The sequence below is a fragment of the Corvus kubaryi genome, unplaced genomic scaffold, assembly GCF_017639235.1.
Source record: "Corvus kubaryi isolate FWS band 111438036 unplaced genomic scaffold, C.kubaryi_AGA036_p1.0 37264, whole genome shotgun sequence".
NCBI lineage: Eukaryota > Metazoa > Chordata > Aves > Passeriformes > Corvidae > Corvus > Corvus kubaryi.
The window spans coordinates 1,784,886-1,800,292 of NW_024581079.1; the positions used below are offsets into that span (position 1 = coordinate 1,784,886).

General features: G+C 49.9%; 2 protein-coding genes across 6 annotated transcripts in view; both read left to right on the forward strand.

The window, feature by feature from the left end:
* The first annotated feature begins 6 nt into the window (after positions 1 to 6).
* Positions 7 to 8,042, forward strand: D2HGDH (D-2-hydroxyglutarate dehydrogenase). 2 transcript variants are annotated; one of them, XM_042024642.1, is made up of 9 exons: positions 7 to 462; positions 1,663 to 1,720; positions 2,721 to 2,860; positions 3,382 to 3,596; positions 4,727 to 4,895; positions 5,495 to 5,638; positions 6,055 to 6,197; positions 6,343 to 6,508; positions 7,624 to 8,042. In XM_042024642.1, the coding sequence occupies exons 1-9, from the start codon at positions 177 to 179 to the stop codon at positions 7,896 to 7,898; spliced, it is 1,596 nt and encodes a 531-aa protein (XP_041880576.1). In that variant the 5' UTR covers positions 7 to 176; the 3' UTR covers positions 7,899 to 8,042. The 2 variants fall into 2 exon arrangements, with proteins under 2 accessions (XP_041880576.1, XP_041880577.1); XM_042024643.1 differs by having other exon boundaries at positions 3,398 to 3,591.
* Positions 8,043 to 8,143: 101 nt separating this feature from the next.
* The window catches only part of GAL3ST2 (galactose-3-O-sulfotransferase 2), an 11,265-nt gene continuing 4,001 nt past the window's right edge, over positions 8,144 to 15,407 (forward strand). Inside the window, exon 1 of one of the 4 annotated variants that reach the window (XM_042024647.1) lies at positions 8,144 to 13,827. In XM_042024647.1, the coding sequence (XP_041880581.1) occupies positions 13,703 to 13,827 (125 nt within the window). In that variant the 5' untranslated portion in view covers positions 8,144 to 13,702. The remainder of the gene's footprint in view (positions 13,828 to 15,407) is intronic. The other 3 variants (XM_042024649.1, XM_042024648.1, XM_042024650.1) reach the window with 3 other exon arrangements.

Below are 15,407 nucleotides of genomic sequence, written 5' to 3' on the forward strand. Positions count from 1 at the left end.
ACGGAGCGTCCTTGGCATCTCCCGTGCCCCGGCATTATCCCGAATTCCCCACTCCCTCTCCGCGCTAACCCCCACGGCGAAGGCTGCGTGGCGTTGCGGTGCCCCGGGGCTGTGCGGTGGCAGCGGCGGGAGAGACTCCCTGAGGCCGCGGTTGTTTTTTTTTTTTTTTTTTTTCCATGGCTTCCACAGCCCTGTGGAGCCGCGGGGCCGCCTGGCTGAGGAGCTGCCGGGGGACGGCCCTGCAGCGCGGCCGCAGCCGGGAAGCCCCGGGCGTGCTCCGGGGAAGGGGCTGCTGCCGGGAGGTGGTGGCGACCTGCGAGCGCTACGCGGTGCGGAGGTTGCCCTTCGCCCGGCTGGCGGACGGCGATGTGGCCTTCTTCGAGCGCCTCATGCCCGGCAGGGTCGTCACGGGCGAGGAGGAGGTGAAGCCCTTTAACGTGGACTGGCTGAAGTCGGTGCGAGGTAAGCGGAGCTGCTGCTTGTGCTCGGTTAGTGAAACTTCCTTCCTGCCTCTGTTACTTACCGCAGCAGTAAGTTTGCCAAAGGAAGTCTTATCTTTATTTATGGCGGATCACATCTGTACAGGCTGTAGAGTTGGAAGGGACCCATGAGGATTATTGAGTCCCAGCTCCTGGCCCTGCACAGACACCCCAATAATCCCACCCTGTGCCTGGGAGCGTTGTCCGAATGCTCTGGCAGCTTTGGGGCCGTGCCCATTCCCTGGGAGCCTCTTCAGTGCCCGACCGCCCTCTGGAGGAAGAACCTTTTCCTGATATCCAGCCTAACCCTTTCCTGACACAGCTCCAGCTGTTCCCTAGGGTCCTGTCACTGGTCACCAGAGACCACATGAGTGCCTGCCACTCCAAAATGAGTTTTTCCTCATAAAAATATTCCTTTAAGAATTACCTGGTACTTGGTAAACTTATAGGCTTTCATTAAAAAAAAAAATTCAACTCTCTGACTTAATAATTAATTTTTTCCTGAGACAAATTGATTCACCTAAGAGTTTTGATTGAACCTCAGAGGAGAATATGAAAGCTTTTGGGAGACTTGAGTGCAGCCTTCCAGTACCTTAAGGGGGCTTATAAAAAGGAGGGAGAGGGACTTTTTATACGGGCCTGGAGTGGCAGGACAAGGGGGAATGGCTTCCCACTGGCAGAGGGAAGGGTTAGATGGGATACTGGGAAGGAATTCTACCCTGTGAGGGTGATGAAACCCTGGCACAGGTTGCCCAGAGAAGCTGTGGCTGCCCCAGCCCTGGAAGTGTCCAAGGCTAGGTTGGATGTGGCTTGGAGCAACCTGGGCTAGTGGAAGGTGTCCCTGCCCATGGAATGAGATGAGCTTTTAGGACCTTGCCAACCCAAATCATCCTGTGATTCTAAATCAAGCATTGTGAGTTCTCTGTTGCTTCTGTCGAAGATTCCATGAGAATTTAAACCATTTCCCATTGCCCCCAGTGGCAGCCAAGTCTACCTATACATGCAAAGTTTTTGCAGGGCTTAAAGGGAAAGGCTTCTGTTGAAATGTTTGTTGTCAAAGTGGTTGAAAATGCCTAACGGTGGAGGGAGCATTGTTACTTCCCACCTCATGCTTTCCCACCTGTTTCTTTCTGACCTCTGCAGAGCCACAGCTTGCCTTGAGAGTCCCTTGCTTTCATTGCAGGCTGCAGCCAGCTGGTGTTGAAGCCACAGACAACAGCAGAGGTGTCTCAGATTCTCAGGTAATGTGGACCTTTTCTGCTGGGCTTGGTGCTGAGGAAACTTGGGTTGAGTCAGGGATGATCTGGCAGGTGAAGGGAACTTGTAGGTGTTCAGATACCAATTCCTTAAGCACTGGAGTTGCTGAGGCAGTTTTCTTCATGACTTTTCTGTTCTGATAAATGACTAAAATTAGCTGTTGTACAGGTGCTCAGAAAGGACAAGTTTTGTGAAAGATTCAGGAGGGTCTGTTTGAAACGGTAAAGAAGGTTAGGGCAGAACCAGGCAGTTTGAGGATCTGTTTTATCCACATCCCGTGGTTCACTGGTGTGAGCAGAGCTCTGGTTGGGCAGTACTGTGCCAGATCACTGTTTGGCTGAGGAGCTGAAAGCTGCAGGAACCTGCTCCTGGCTCTGTTAAAACAGGAATTCAGAGCACAGGAAAGGCAGGCAGGGCTTCTCAAGGGACTCTGGTGCCGTGGGGCTCTGCGCCATCCCTTGTGCGGGAGCTGCTGTGAGCTCAGAGAGGATGTGGTGGGTGGTGCTTGGCAGGGATGTGGCAGGTGGAGCAGCTGAGGCACAGGTGCACATTTTGTTGCCTACATGGCATTAATTTCTTGGAAGGAGGAGAGCAGTCATGTCTGAAACCACTGCCAGAGGCTGGCTGTCAGAGCCCACTGAGGAGCCCAGGCTGTTAACACAGTCTGCTGCAGAAACAGCTTCTGTAGAAACATAAGCAGTGCTTTCCAGGCAGATGGTGTGTGCCACATGTGTAGGTACACACGGGGCTAACCCCAAGTGTTGGTTCTTTGCCCAGCGCTGGGCTGAGTTAAGACAGGAGTTGCACTTTCTCGCTTTGTCATTGAAACTGTCTCCTTGCATCAGTTTAATCTTTCGGTGAAATGCTGCTTAATTTTAAGGAGCACTGTCACAACAGTAGACGTTCATGTAGAGGTGAAACTTCACTGACAGACTGATTATGGCCTTTAAATGCGTAAAAATTCAGAAACCTTTTTCCTTCCAGGTACTGCCATGAGAGGAACCTGGCAGTGAACCCTCAGGGGGGTAATACGGGCCTTGTTGGGGGCAGCGTTCCTGTCTTTGACGAGATCATTCTCTCCACTGCTCTCATGAACCAGATCATCAGCTTTGACAAGGTGTCTGGTAAATATTCCAGAGATGTGAGGCACAGAAATGAGCCCCAAAACAGGCATTTTCCTGGGAAAATATAACAGCAGGATCAGCAGGGTTCAGCCCAGCAGCATCATAAGGAGGTTTGTTTGAATTTGGGGGGTTAGGGGTCAGGCTGGTGTGAGTATCTCTGTTCAAAGAAAGATAGCAACAGGCAGAATTTAAACCATTTCCCATTGCCCCCAACAGCAGCCAAGTCTACCTATACATGCAAAGTTTTTGCAGGGCTTAAAGGGAAAGGCTGCTTTCCCTTTAAGGCAGAGACACACTTAATGTGGTTGTGTTTTACCAGTCCGGAGTTGTGGGTCACCAGATGTTGAGGCAGTAACAAAGCTCCCTGAGGCTTGAGGAGGGGGCAGTTCCCTGGAGCATGCACAGACTCGTGCATTTAAGCTGAATCCCGGGAAGTTTTGAAGGAAGAGGTGGTTGCATCTGCTCATACTGCTCCTGCTCCTTGAGGAGGCACCTTCTTCTCGGCCATCAGCTTGTAGCAGGGCGTTTCTGTTGCAGGGATCCTCGTGTGCCAAGCGGGCTGTGTTTTGGAGAGGCTAAACGAGTACTTGGAGGAGCAGGGGTTTATCATGCCACTCGACCTGGGAGCCAAGGGCAGCTGTCACATCGGGGGGAACGTGGCCACCAATGCCGGAGGCTTGCGGCTCTTGAGATACGGCTCTCTGCGAGGGACGGTGCTGGGCCTGGAAGTGGTAAGGCGAGTACCTGGCAGTTCCTTTCTGTTTAATCCTCTGCTTCTTACTGCTTCCTGTTCTTCTAACTATCCAGCACACAGCCAAGTTCTTCTCCAGGCTCCCACTCTTAACTTTTCCTTGTTGGTCTCTTTTGAGAAGGGTCACCACATGTCTTCATGCATGTAGCATGTTATTGCTGCTGCAGTTTCCAGCTTCCTGACTTCCAGTGCTTGCTGACAGAGGAGGTGTTAGGTGGTTTTCTAGTCCAGACAAGTGAAAAGAAGGTAGGGAGAGATTGGGGGATCCCAGGTTATCTGCATGGAGTTGGTTCCCCTGAGCAGTGGGTCTCTGGAACACTCTTTTCTAGTGGCTGCTCACTTGGATTTTAATAGAATCATAGGATCACAAACTGGTTTGTGTTGGACAGGACTTTAAAGATCATCTTAAGGTTTAAAGCTCACCCCATAACAGAGCTGTCTGCTTTGGGTTCATTTGGCTGCTGGCTGTGTCCTAGAGTCTCTGCTGTTCCTCAGCTGCTCCTGTCCTACAGGTGAGTGCCTTGGGGTGTAAAGGCTGGATTAGGAGTTCTAAAGGTTTTCAGGGCTGGGGAGCAAAGTATTAATGGGAAAAAATTTGGGCAGGGAACAAAAGCATGGCATGGTTTTACTGTGTAGGCTTAGAAAGGAAAGCATTTGTCTCAGGTCAGTTTGGCTCTAGTGTCAGAATAGCCATGAATAACCTCTCTTGGAGATACTCAGCCTTGATTTAAGGCTCAAGTGGGCAGAGGGTTTACTTCATTCTGCTTAACTGTTCACTGTTTCAAGTAGCTTTCCTTGTTTCTGCTGGATAATAAGAGCTAGGGCTGCAGAGAATGGCTGGTCTTCTCCACCACTAGTAAGAAAAGCAGAGCAAACTAGACCTACTGTTATTACTTGTCCTGATGGAAGGAGAGAAGTAGGAGGGAAATACCTACTCTGTCCTACTCAGGTAGGATTTAGAGGGGGGGAAGAGCTGGGGCTGGACAAGCAGTGTGGGCTGCAGCCGTGTCCCTGTGCTCCAGGTGAGTGACACTTCCCATCAGCTTGGTCACAGGTAAGTTCATGACAGCACATTCCTACCCAGGTGCTCTGACTGGGCCCCTGTGTTCCCACAGGTGCTGGCTGATGGCTCAGCTCTGGACTGTCTGACCTCTCTGCGCAAAGATAACACGGGCTATGACCTGAAGCAGCTCTTCATAGGATCCGAGGGGACCTTGGGAGTTATCACTGCTGTCTCCATACTCTGTCCTCAGAAGCCTAAGGCTGTGAATCTGGCATTCCTAGGTAGAAACTGATATTAATGATTTCACACCTGAATTCAGAGGCTGGGAATAGGGATGGAGAGGAAAAAGCACTGCTCAGCCTGCTGAGCTGGTCTGCCAGCATCAGCTGGTTTCTGGGTAATAGTGTAGGGCTCTGTGCTAAGTAGAGCTCTGTGCTGAAATACCTGTGCAGATACTTAATATCTGTTGAAATACCTGCAAGGGCAGGTTGTTCTGTAAGGAAAGTGGAGCCAGGAGCTCAACAGGGTGAGGAGGCAGGCGGGACAGTCCCCTCACTGGTGAGGGCCTGGTCTGACAGGCTCAAGAGGTGAGCAGAGCAAGACTGTGACAGTAGGCAGGGGCAGCCACCATCCAGGAGTCAGGTGGGCAACAAGGTGACAAGGCAAGGCTGAGAAGTCACATCTGCAGGTCAGGCTCAGGATCAGCAGAGTACATGGCCAGGCACAGCTGCTTAAAAGCTGCTTTTGGGTGTCCCTCAGCAGGTCCAGAGTTGTTTGTGAGGGAGCCTTCATTGAGAATTGTTTACTTCTCAGAAACTTCAAAAGGGTTTGGGGTGGTGTCTGTTTTTGGTCCTGATTTCTGTCTGTGTTCTGTCTGAAGGGTGTCAGAGTTTTGCTAAGGTTCTGGAAACATTCACAACCTGCAGAGCCATGCTGGGCGAGATCCTGTCTGCTTATGAGTTCATGGATGAGAAGTGCATGGAATTGGTTGAGAGACATCTCAAGCTGTCCAGCCCAGTGACAGGTACCAGTGGCATTCACACTGTAGAAGGGGGCACTGTACTTCTCGGGGATTTTCAGGCTAGTTTTAAACACTTTTAAAAAGTGACTAATTTTAAAAAGTTGACTTTTTAAAAGTTGGCGATTGTGTGGGCATCGCTCATAATTTTTGTATCTAGTTTATCCATTCCAACCACCTTTTATCTTTAGAGATGAGATTTTTTTACTTGTATGTGTCATCACAAAACTGCTAGCTTTCTGGAAAGTGGTTGCAAAAGAAAAGATAGAGCATGTCAGTGAAGTGCCCTACAGATAAAAGACTGCCCTCTCTGGCACCAGAGAGTCTGGGCACATAACATGTGGGGAAAGCTCCAAAACCTGCCCTGAATTGCTCTGTTTTGCTCCAAGGCATCTGCTTACTTTGTTCTCCCTCATTCTCAGACAGCCCTTTTTATGTTCTAATTGAAACTTCGGGCTCCAACTCAACCCATGATGAGGAGAAATTGAACAACTTCCTAGAACAGGCCATGGCTTCTGGTTTGGTCACTGATGGAACTGTGGCAACGGACGACAAGAAAATAAAGGCAAGTCAGTATTTCCTCTTCCACAAATCTCTTTGATGTGGATTTGTGTTTTATATAGGGAAGTGTTCAGACTGATGTTTGGTATATTTATGGAACCCAAGAGCTACTTGGTTTATATGGATTTCTGTGATCCTTGATTCCTCAGATGCTGTGGGGCCTGCGGGAGAGGATCACCGAGGCCCTCACTCACGAGGGTTATGTGTACAAGTATGACATCTCTCTGCCTGTGGGAAAGCTCTATGACCTCGTGACTGATATGAGGGCTCGGCTGGGCCAGAGTGCCAAAAATGTGGTGGGCTATGGCCACTTGGGTAAGTGGGGGTGCTGGGAAAGGAGGTGATGGCCCTTCTGTGCTGCAGGTTTCACTGTGCAGCAATTTAGTGAGAGGCTTTAATAGAGGGCTGTGGAAGAGGAGGGTGCATCAGGATCTTTGTGTTTGAATTTCACTGCTTTCAGACTGTTTTCCATACACTGATGGCATGTTGCTGGCCAGTGAACCATGGAACTGGTCATCTGTGTCTTCTTGCTGTGTACTTTCTATTTAAAGATGTAATTTGTTCAATTGGACCATCAATTTGGTTGATGTACTTAGACACATTTGGCAGATAACCACTTTCTTGTCCAAAGTGATTAATCCTCCTGGAAATCAATTTTTTTGTGAGCCATTAACCCTCCGAGAGAGAGAGAGAGAGAGAGAGAGTGATGGTGATAAAAACCATGGAACACTCTTGAGCATACTTGATTAAGGATCATTTGAAAGACACGTTGCATAACAAAGGCTCCCTGTGGTAGCTCTTTGAGGACTAAGCTGTGTGTTGTGAGGGTTTGCTAGGATGCAGGAAGAGGTTCCTGTGGGAGGAGGATGAGTAAGTTGTATTTATCTTTGTGCGTTTTGTCTTTCGGAGTACCCAGCAACTCTGTGCCTAATCAAATACTGTCACAAGCAGCAGCAAAAGGAGAAATTGTTCTGCTTTCTTTGTTTCTGTTGACATGGTGCCAAAGTGCATTTAGAGCATTGCACAAACATAATAGGGAGAGAAAAAGTGATGAAGGGCCACGTTAAAACCTAATGATCATTATGAAATGCCATTGGGGAAGTCTTTGTCATGGCATCACAGTGGTGGCACAATCATTAAGGCAGCACAGTGGGAATTTTAAAATCACAGAAGTCGGAGTTTGAAAGTAGCTTAACTTGGAACCCTTCCTCAAATATTGCACCGGGAGCGTGGAAAAGCAAAGATCCTATTTGAATTATTTGTGCACGGAGAGGCTGATTTTTGTAGGACAGTGAGCTTGCCCTTTTTGCACAGTTTGCAGACTAACAAAGGCCCTGTTGTTTGAGAATGTGGAGGAGCCAGGAATGAGTATCCATTGCAGGGCCACCAAGTTTTTCTCCCAGACCCACCTGTGCAATGTTTTCTTCCAGGAGATGGGAACTTGCATTTGAACATCACGGCGGAGTCCTACAGTCATTCCCTGCTGGATGCCATCGAGCCCTTTGTGTATGAGTGGACTGCAAGATACAGTGGGAGCATCAGTGCAGAGCACGGGCTGGGCTTCAAGAAGAAGCAGTTCATTCAGTACAGCAAACCACGCGAGGCAGTGGTGCTCATGCAGCAGTTCAAAGCCATGCTGGATCCCAAGGGGATCCTCAACCCCTACAAGACGTTGCCCTCGGCTCTCGAGAGCAGCACGTGCTGAGGAGCCAGCAGAGCAGGGCAGCTCCAGCTCCGTACCTGTACTTGAGCCATAAACACACTGGTGGATCAGCAAGAGTGTGGAGTGCTGCGTGTTTGATTTTGTTAGTGGGATGGAACTAGTAAAGAAATGTGGTTGCTCTTTTCAGGGGTGCCTGCTCTTGCTGAAGAACACACTACTGGGTTTCCTATTTAGTCTGAACATTGAAACCAAACATGGAGATACTGTGTGTGTATGACTATTCCAACTCTCTTTCCCCTTAGGTTTGCTCTGATTGATCAGTGACAGCAGCCAAAGGAAGCGTTTTCTCACTTGGGGTGTGCAAGTGAAGCATCAGAGACACAGGAGAACCTGTGGATGCAAATCTTCCAAGTGAAGGTGTTGCTCTTCCTCACTTGTTTTATCTAATGCACTTATCCCAATGCCCACAACAGCATCTGGTTATGGCCTCTTTAGTGATGCCACCTCCAGGCTGTCCCAAATAAGCATCAGTGTTGTCGCATGTACAGGTTTGCAGTGCTGGAAGGACTGGCAAGAGAAGAGAGGGTGCTGGAGATCCAGCTTCTGGATTTTATCAACTGGAGGAGAAATACCAGCAGCCAGGCTGAGGGAGGGGATCCCAGGACACCTGCCTGGCCAGAGCCAGGCTCTAGGCATGCCACTATTCCCTGCTTCCTTGACTTCCAGTCTGTTCTTCACAGTGCATCATGATTTGCTCTCACAGAGAGGTGTGAAATTATCCCTCCCAATCTGGCTGGTTAATATCTGGGAGAACCCTGAGTGATAATCCAAAAGGACCGGGCTTGGAGCAACTTGGTCTAGTGGAAGGTGTCCCTGCCCATAGCGGAGAAGTAGAATGAGATGGGCTTTAAGGTCCCTTCCAACCCAAACCACTCTGTGAGTCTGCACTGGGAGTGCTATGGACTCTCTGGAGGGACAAGAGGCCTTGCAGAGGGACCTGGATAGATGCACCATCAGGCAATTGCCAGTGGCACAGAATTACTAAATCCAAGTGCTGGATTCTGCGCCCAGGGTGGAGCAACGCCGAGCACAAGTGTAAGCTGGGAGAGGAGCAGCTGGGAGCAGCCCTGCTGAAAGGATCTGGGGGTGCTGGCTGGCAGCAGCTCAGTAGGAACCGTCGCCAGGAGGGCAAATGGCATCCTGGGGGCACTGGACACAGCGTGGCCAGCGGGTCAGGAGAGGGGATGGTCCGGCTGTGCCCAGCACTGGCACGGCCTCACCCACAGCGCTCCAGCGTTAAAGATGATGGGAAGGTGCTTGAGTGTGTCCAGGAGAGGAGAACCACGCTGGTGCTGGGGCTGGAAGGCATGTCCTGGGAGGAGGCTGAGGGCTCTGGGTTTGTCTGGTTTGGAGAGAAGGAGGCTGAGGGACAGCCTTATCCCCCTCTGCAGCTTCCTGAGGAGGGGGCATGGAGAGGGAAGTGCTGATCTCACGGGAATGCTGATCTCAAAGCAGGGCCAGGGGAGGTTCAGGCCAGACATCAGGAAGTGTTTCTTTAAAGAGAAACTTTTCTTTCTGTATAATCAAATACTGCACCAGGCTTCCTGGAGAGGTGGTTGATGCCCCAGACTGTCAGTGTCTAAGAGTCATTTGGGCAATGGTGTCACTTTAGGGCAGCCCTGCACTGGTCAGGCAGTTGGACCAGATGGTTGTCGGAGGTCCCTTCCAGCGGAACTGTTCTATTGTAACATGGAGGGTTTTGTTGGTTTTGGGGTTTAGTTTTATTTGCTTCTACAAAGAGATTGTAATTTATGGTTTGTTGTACAATACCACATTGTCACCCTTCTGCTACAGAGGACAGTGAGTCCTTCATCTTCCAGCTTACTTGGTGTTTGCTAGTCATATCCGTGTTTACCGACACATCGTTCTTAACCCGGGCTCTCTTTTATCCACATGAAGCACGTGGTGATTAGAAATAGCTGGGGATTTGCCAAAGGTAAATAGTGTCACTAATCTGACAACCTTTTACAACAGAAGGATGTTTTCTGTCAGCATGAGGAGAGCAGTGGATGTCAGCAACGCCTTTGATGCTCTTTCCCACAATCTTCTCCAGGCTGGACAGGGATTTGAGCTGCCTAGTCTAGTGGAAGGTGTCCCCTGCCCATGGCAGGGGGTTAGAACAAGATGAGCTTCCAACCCAAAGCATCCTGTGATTCCATGTTTCTCCTGGACTGCCTGGGTGGGCTGCGAGACAGGTAATAAGCTGGCTCAGGCTGTGCTCAGAGGGTGCCAACTGCTGGCTTTCACTCAGGTGTACTGGTTTGGGAAGCCTTCCTGGATGGCATGAGAGTAGGAGAGGTGGTGTCTTACGCAGAAGCCATCTTCTCCACTACCTGCTTTTTGGTGATGTTGGCTCTTCCACAGAGCAGTGAAATAACTGTTCTATCCAGAGCCTTGTTCTTTGAAAAAAAACCATCCTAAAGAGCGCTTTCTTCAGTTTTAAGGCAGAACAGAATCTCTACAAGGCTGCATGCTGTCAGATTGCACTGAGGATGCTGGCTTGGGCTCAGCAATGTGTTGCAACACCCTTCTCAATACAGTTCTAAGATCACACCTCTCTCAGCTTGGCCACATGGATGCTTTTGACAGAAATACCTCCATATGTTGCATGGCCTGGCATTATCTTGTCCTGCTCTCCAGTCTTGTCCATTCAACCCTTTCTCTCCACTATGGCACACTCCCCACCTCTCCCTTCATCCCTCAGGACCAGTCAGAGAGGAGCTGATCATCCTCTTCTGGGGTGAAGTGAGCAATGCCACCATTAGCAAAGAGGGAGAATTTTGTCATGGAAACAGTGGTCAGACATTGGAAAGGGCTGCCCAGGGAGGTTTGGAGTCCCCACTCCTGGAGGTGTTCAGGGAATGCCTGGATGTGGCACTCAGTGCTCTGGGCTGGTCACAAAGTGGGGATTGGTCACAGGCTGAACTCAATGGTCTTGGCGGTCTCTTCCAACCCAAATGCTTCTGGAATTCTGTGGCTCTTTGAAAAGAGAAGTTGGCCTATGCTGCTTGGGTGTGGGGTGATGCACAAATATGGGAAGTCCGTGATGTCGTTGGAAAAGAAATGTGCAGGATTTGCTTTCTGCCAGGATAGTCTGATGCAGCTCGTTCTTTCCGGATCAGGCTGTTTATATTTTCTGCCCTTTTCCTACACCATTCTTTCTTTTTTCCCCTAAACTACTGACCATCAGTGTTTAAAATGCAGGCTTTCCACATGAAAGGCTCTTTTTGGGAAGCGGAACTTTCCATACTCCTCTTTTTCAGCCATGTGTGGAGAGGGTGCTCAGAAGGGAGACACACAACTGTTCTGGCAGAGCTCCATTTAACCATCTTCCTTACGTGTGAAGATCCTAAAGCTCCATGTAAGTTTTACTGTTTCACTAAACAGTAGAGCAGTTCCCTGAGGGAATACAAGGGAGGAGTTACTGTAGGGTTATTTTAGAATATCTTTCCTAGACCTTACTTCTGTGCTCTCGGAGATGCTTTCGCATAGTGGTGCACTGTTGTTTATAGGAGGGAGAGACAAGGTGGGTACGTGCACGTGTATTTTTAGAAAGAATCATTGTGACAGGAATTTCTTGTCCAAAATTCCAATTTTTCTGAGGCAGACATAAATACTAGAACGTTGTGGATGTTCCACACTTAGAACCAGTGGTCTTCTGGCACAGTAAGGGCTTGTCTCTCTCTATTGGTTTTGCCTCTCTCTGTACTGTTTATGGTTTATGGCTGGGATAGAGTTAATTTTCTTCACAGTGGCTGGTCTGGATCTGTGTTTGGATCAGCGATGGAAGCACAGGAATGTTGTAGCTGTTGCTGAGTGGTGCTTGCACAGCGTCAAGGTCTTTCCTGCTCCTCACCCTCCCCCATCAGCGAGGAGCTGGGGTGCGCAAGGAGCTGGGAGGGGACACAGCTGACCCCGACTGACCACAGAGGTCTCTCACACCGTAGGACGCCGTGCTCAGCAATAAAAGCTGGGGAGGAAGGAGGAAGGGGGGTATGCCCAAGTCACTGTTACGCATGATGGAGCCCAGCTTTCCTGGGGATGGCTGAACTCCTGCCTGCAGTGGGAAGCAGGGAATGAATTCCTGTTGATTTGCTTGCACGTGCAGGTCTTGCTTTACCTGTTAAACTGCCTTTATCGCAACCCACGAGTTTTTGCACTTCCACCTTCTGATTCTCCCATCCTGCTGCATGGCGCTGAACTCCCCCAGGGCCTGACCCCCAACAGGAAGCAGAGGCAGGATGGAGTGACGAATGCAGCATCCCACCCCAGCTCACTAATCCTGCGTCACCTGGCTGACTTTCCCTGCCCCGGTCTCCGAGCAGCCCACCCCCACATGAAGACAAGTACTCGTGCCTGGCACCATTTATTTTTTTTGGCGTAACCAAAGCTGATGATTCGTGTACAACACCCCAGGAGAGAGCAATGAATCAATTGTAAAAGTGTAAAAAATGGGCTTTTGTGATCCGTGGGCTCTAGCAGCTCCTGAGCGAGAAATGGCACAGCTGACGTGTGTAATGTAACAGGAGAAAGAGGTCGCTGAAATGTGCCCCCCCTGCCAGCAGCAGCTGGTGCTATGCCAAGAGTAACCCTAGAAATTCTCCATAAAAGAGCACATTGACTCAGGTTCTACCAAGAAACTCAAGAAAAGCAACCCTACACCTTGCTAATCTCTGCATCTTGGTAAGCACTGGATTTGGGGCTGCTCTGGGGAAGCTGTGATTTAAAAAGAAATGCTGTGTATTTGGGTGCTCTGGAAATGTAGCAACGTAGGTGAAGGATCCCAGAGTGCTGAGGATTTGGCTGTTGGTGAGGCACGTTGGGCCAACAGCACACGAGGTTTAGAAAGGTGGCACTGTGTGTGGAGAGGGAAAGGAGACCACCAGGAGGTGCATGGACCGTGGCATGGCTGTAAAAGATCAAAAGCAGCAACTCAATCCCCCCTAAATCCAGGCTGGGAGGTGTGGGTACACTTTTTGTTGCCCAAATGAGGAGAGCATTGGCTTCATCCTGGTATGGGGAGCAGGGAGATGACCCCACCTCCAGACCTGCAGGACAAATTCTGCTCTCCCAGGGTGAACTGCAACCATCAAACCCCCTTTGTGAAGTGCTGGTGTACAGCAGCCTCAGTGGAATCTAAAATTCCTGCATAATACGAGTTGTAACAGTTGTTAATAACACCAGAGACAAAGCATAAAATAATGCCCCTTTAGGGGCAAGAGTTCTCCCTCCCAAGGCCTGGATACAGCCAAGTCTGTTAAGCTCTTAACCTCCAGCTACAGTAATTGCATTTTTACCAAAAAGTTTGAAGTCTAAATGTTTTAAGAGGAATTTTCCGTAGGTGAACTCCATTCCTGTTTGGCTGCTGTCCGTAATTTGCTCTTGCCAAATGTATCTGGCAGGGAATTCCTGTCCTTACCCACTGAGCAAGAAGCAGAGAAGAGGGACAGCAGGCACTGACCGTGGCCCCTGGTGATGTGATATTGTGCAGGATGACGAAGGTTCAATGCCCTCCACCAGCCCCCTGCCCGGATCCTGCCTGGATCCCGCCCCCAGCGCCTCCCTCCTGCAGCCAGGAGAGAAAGGGATCCCCACTAAGGAATCCCTGTTAAACCTTTCCTTCCCAGCAAAGCTGCTGCAAATGCCATGTCCCGAGGCACCTTTTTACCTGTGTCCTGCCATACCAGCGCTTTTCATGGCTTATTAATTAACTCCCACCCACTTCTGGGAACACCTGGCCACTCCCTTTGTCCTCACCTATCCCAGCCCTTTATAGCAGTGAAGGGATGCTAGAAATAGAGACGTGGCCACGAAGAAAGAGCCAGAGGAGACAAACAGGCACTGGAGTCGATTTGCAAAGGAGATACTTCTCAGCTCGCAGCAGCATGAAAAGCCCTGGGTGCACTCCAAGGTAAGGGCAGAGGGAGCTGAGTGCTCAGGGTGCTGAATTAAAACTTGCTTTGCAAGAAGGTCTGGTTCAAGTAATCCCTGGAAGTTGTTAATAACCTATGGAGGTAGTTACAATTTGCTCCAGGGAAGGGATTCATTTTGCCATTAATGTTTCTTGCCTATGTTCCAGATATCTTAATTTAAAGGAACCTTGTTAGTTTGATGCCGATGTCTGTTATTTTCGGCTTAAGCCAATGGAACAAGAAGGGGGTCCCAAGCCTTAAAGCATCCATAGCTGTACCTCTAGGAGAGGTAGTTTTCCCTGTTTTCTTCCCAAAGGGGAGATAGCACAGGCTGGAAAGGCAAGTGGAACCTCTGGCACCAGCCCTGCCAAGTGCTCCATGGGGTTTTTGGCTTCTTAGAGTTTTGTGTCTTAGCAGTCAGCTCCCAAGTGCTTCTCAAAGGTCTCCCAGGCTCGCTCAGGTAACTTCAGCACAACATTCAAGTTGAGGCTTTCTCTCTTGAGCTTTGCTTTGCCAGATCTTAGAGGTCTTTTCCAGCCTAAGCAATTTGATGATGCTGTTGAGGTCAGAGACTTGCAGTGTTGTGACAAAGGGGGGGGTGTGATGCTAAGGGAACACAGCTTAAGGCTCTCACAGAGATGTGCCAGGGTGGTGGGTGCCTAGCAGGGGTGAAACCTCTGCAGGTTTGCAGACACAGAATCAGAATATTCTGAGCTGGAAGGGATCCACAGGGATCATCGAGTGCAACTTCTGGTCCTGCACAGGACAACCCCAAATACCACACCAAGTGTGTGATAACATTGTCCAGATGCTTCTTGAAATTCTCATAATTTCCATGACATGTATTTGAAGCATAGAGAGCCTGAAATGTAATCGTTGTTCTCAGCAGACTTTCAAGCAGACTTACTCATTCTGGAATGAGTACTGGAAGCAAGGTCTGGTAGCAAATCCCACATTGGCCCTGTGCTGCTGTCTGGGAGAGCAGTCACACTGTGTTCAAAACAGGGTGTGTGTGCTCCAGGTGAAGATCCTACACGCTTTCGATCAGTAAAAACCCTGAAACATTTCAAGAGCTCATTTGTTTCCAAGCACAAGATCTGCAGATCTTGCAGAAATGATGGAAGCTTGTTGTAAGAGGAGGGAAAGGTGCTCAGTTTGCTCCGTGAGAGGTTTGTTTGTTCAGCCCCCTTATTCCCACAGTGTGTGTGTGGATGTCACGCTGGAGCCAGTGACAGCTCTGCAAGTACAACTGTGGGTGGCTGAGCCCAGGGGGTGATGGGGACAGGACCCCTGCAGTGGTCAGGCACAGGACTCCATGAGTGCACTGACCTGCACCCTGCGTACCTGCAACCCTCCTCTGCTCCCCCCAGTCTCCTTTTTCCCACACTCCTCCCTGGGGATCTCCTCAATCCCTGCCCTTGGCTCTTCCCCTGGACACCTTCCTCACTCACCTTTGCTGGGCTGAGGTGCAGCAGAGTTCCCTCCACGTCACCACTCCCTGCCTGCTCCCTGGGCTGGAAGGCAGATATCCTTCCATCCCTCCATCCATCCCTCCATCCATCCCTCCATCCATCCCTCC

Excerpts from the sequence above, each read along its gene's own strand:
- D2HGDH (XM_042024642.1), top strand. The coding sequence starts at position 177 with ATGGCTTCCACAGCCCTGTGGAGCCGCGGGGCCGCCTGGCTGAGGAGC. Across the intron at positions 2,861-3,381 it reads CAGCTTTGACAAGGTGTCTG|GGCGTTTCTGTTGCAGGGAT; the intron begins GTAAATATTCCA and ends AGCTTGTAGCAG. Across the intron at positions 6,509-7,623 it reads GGTGGGCTATGGCCACTTGG|GAGATGGGAACTTGCATTTG; the intron begins GTAAGTGGGGGT and ends GTTTTCTTCCAG.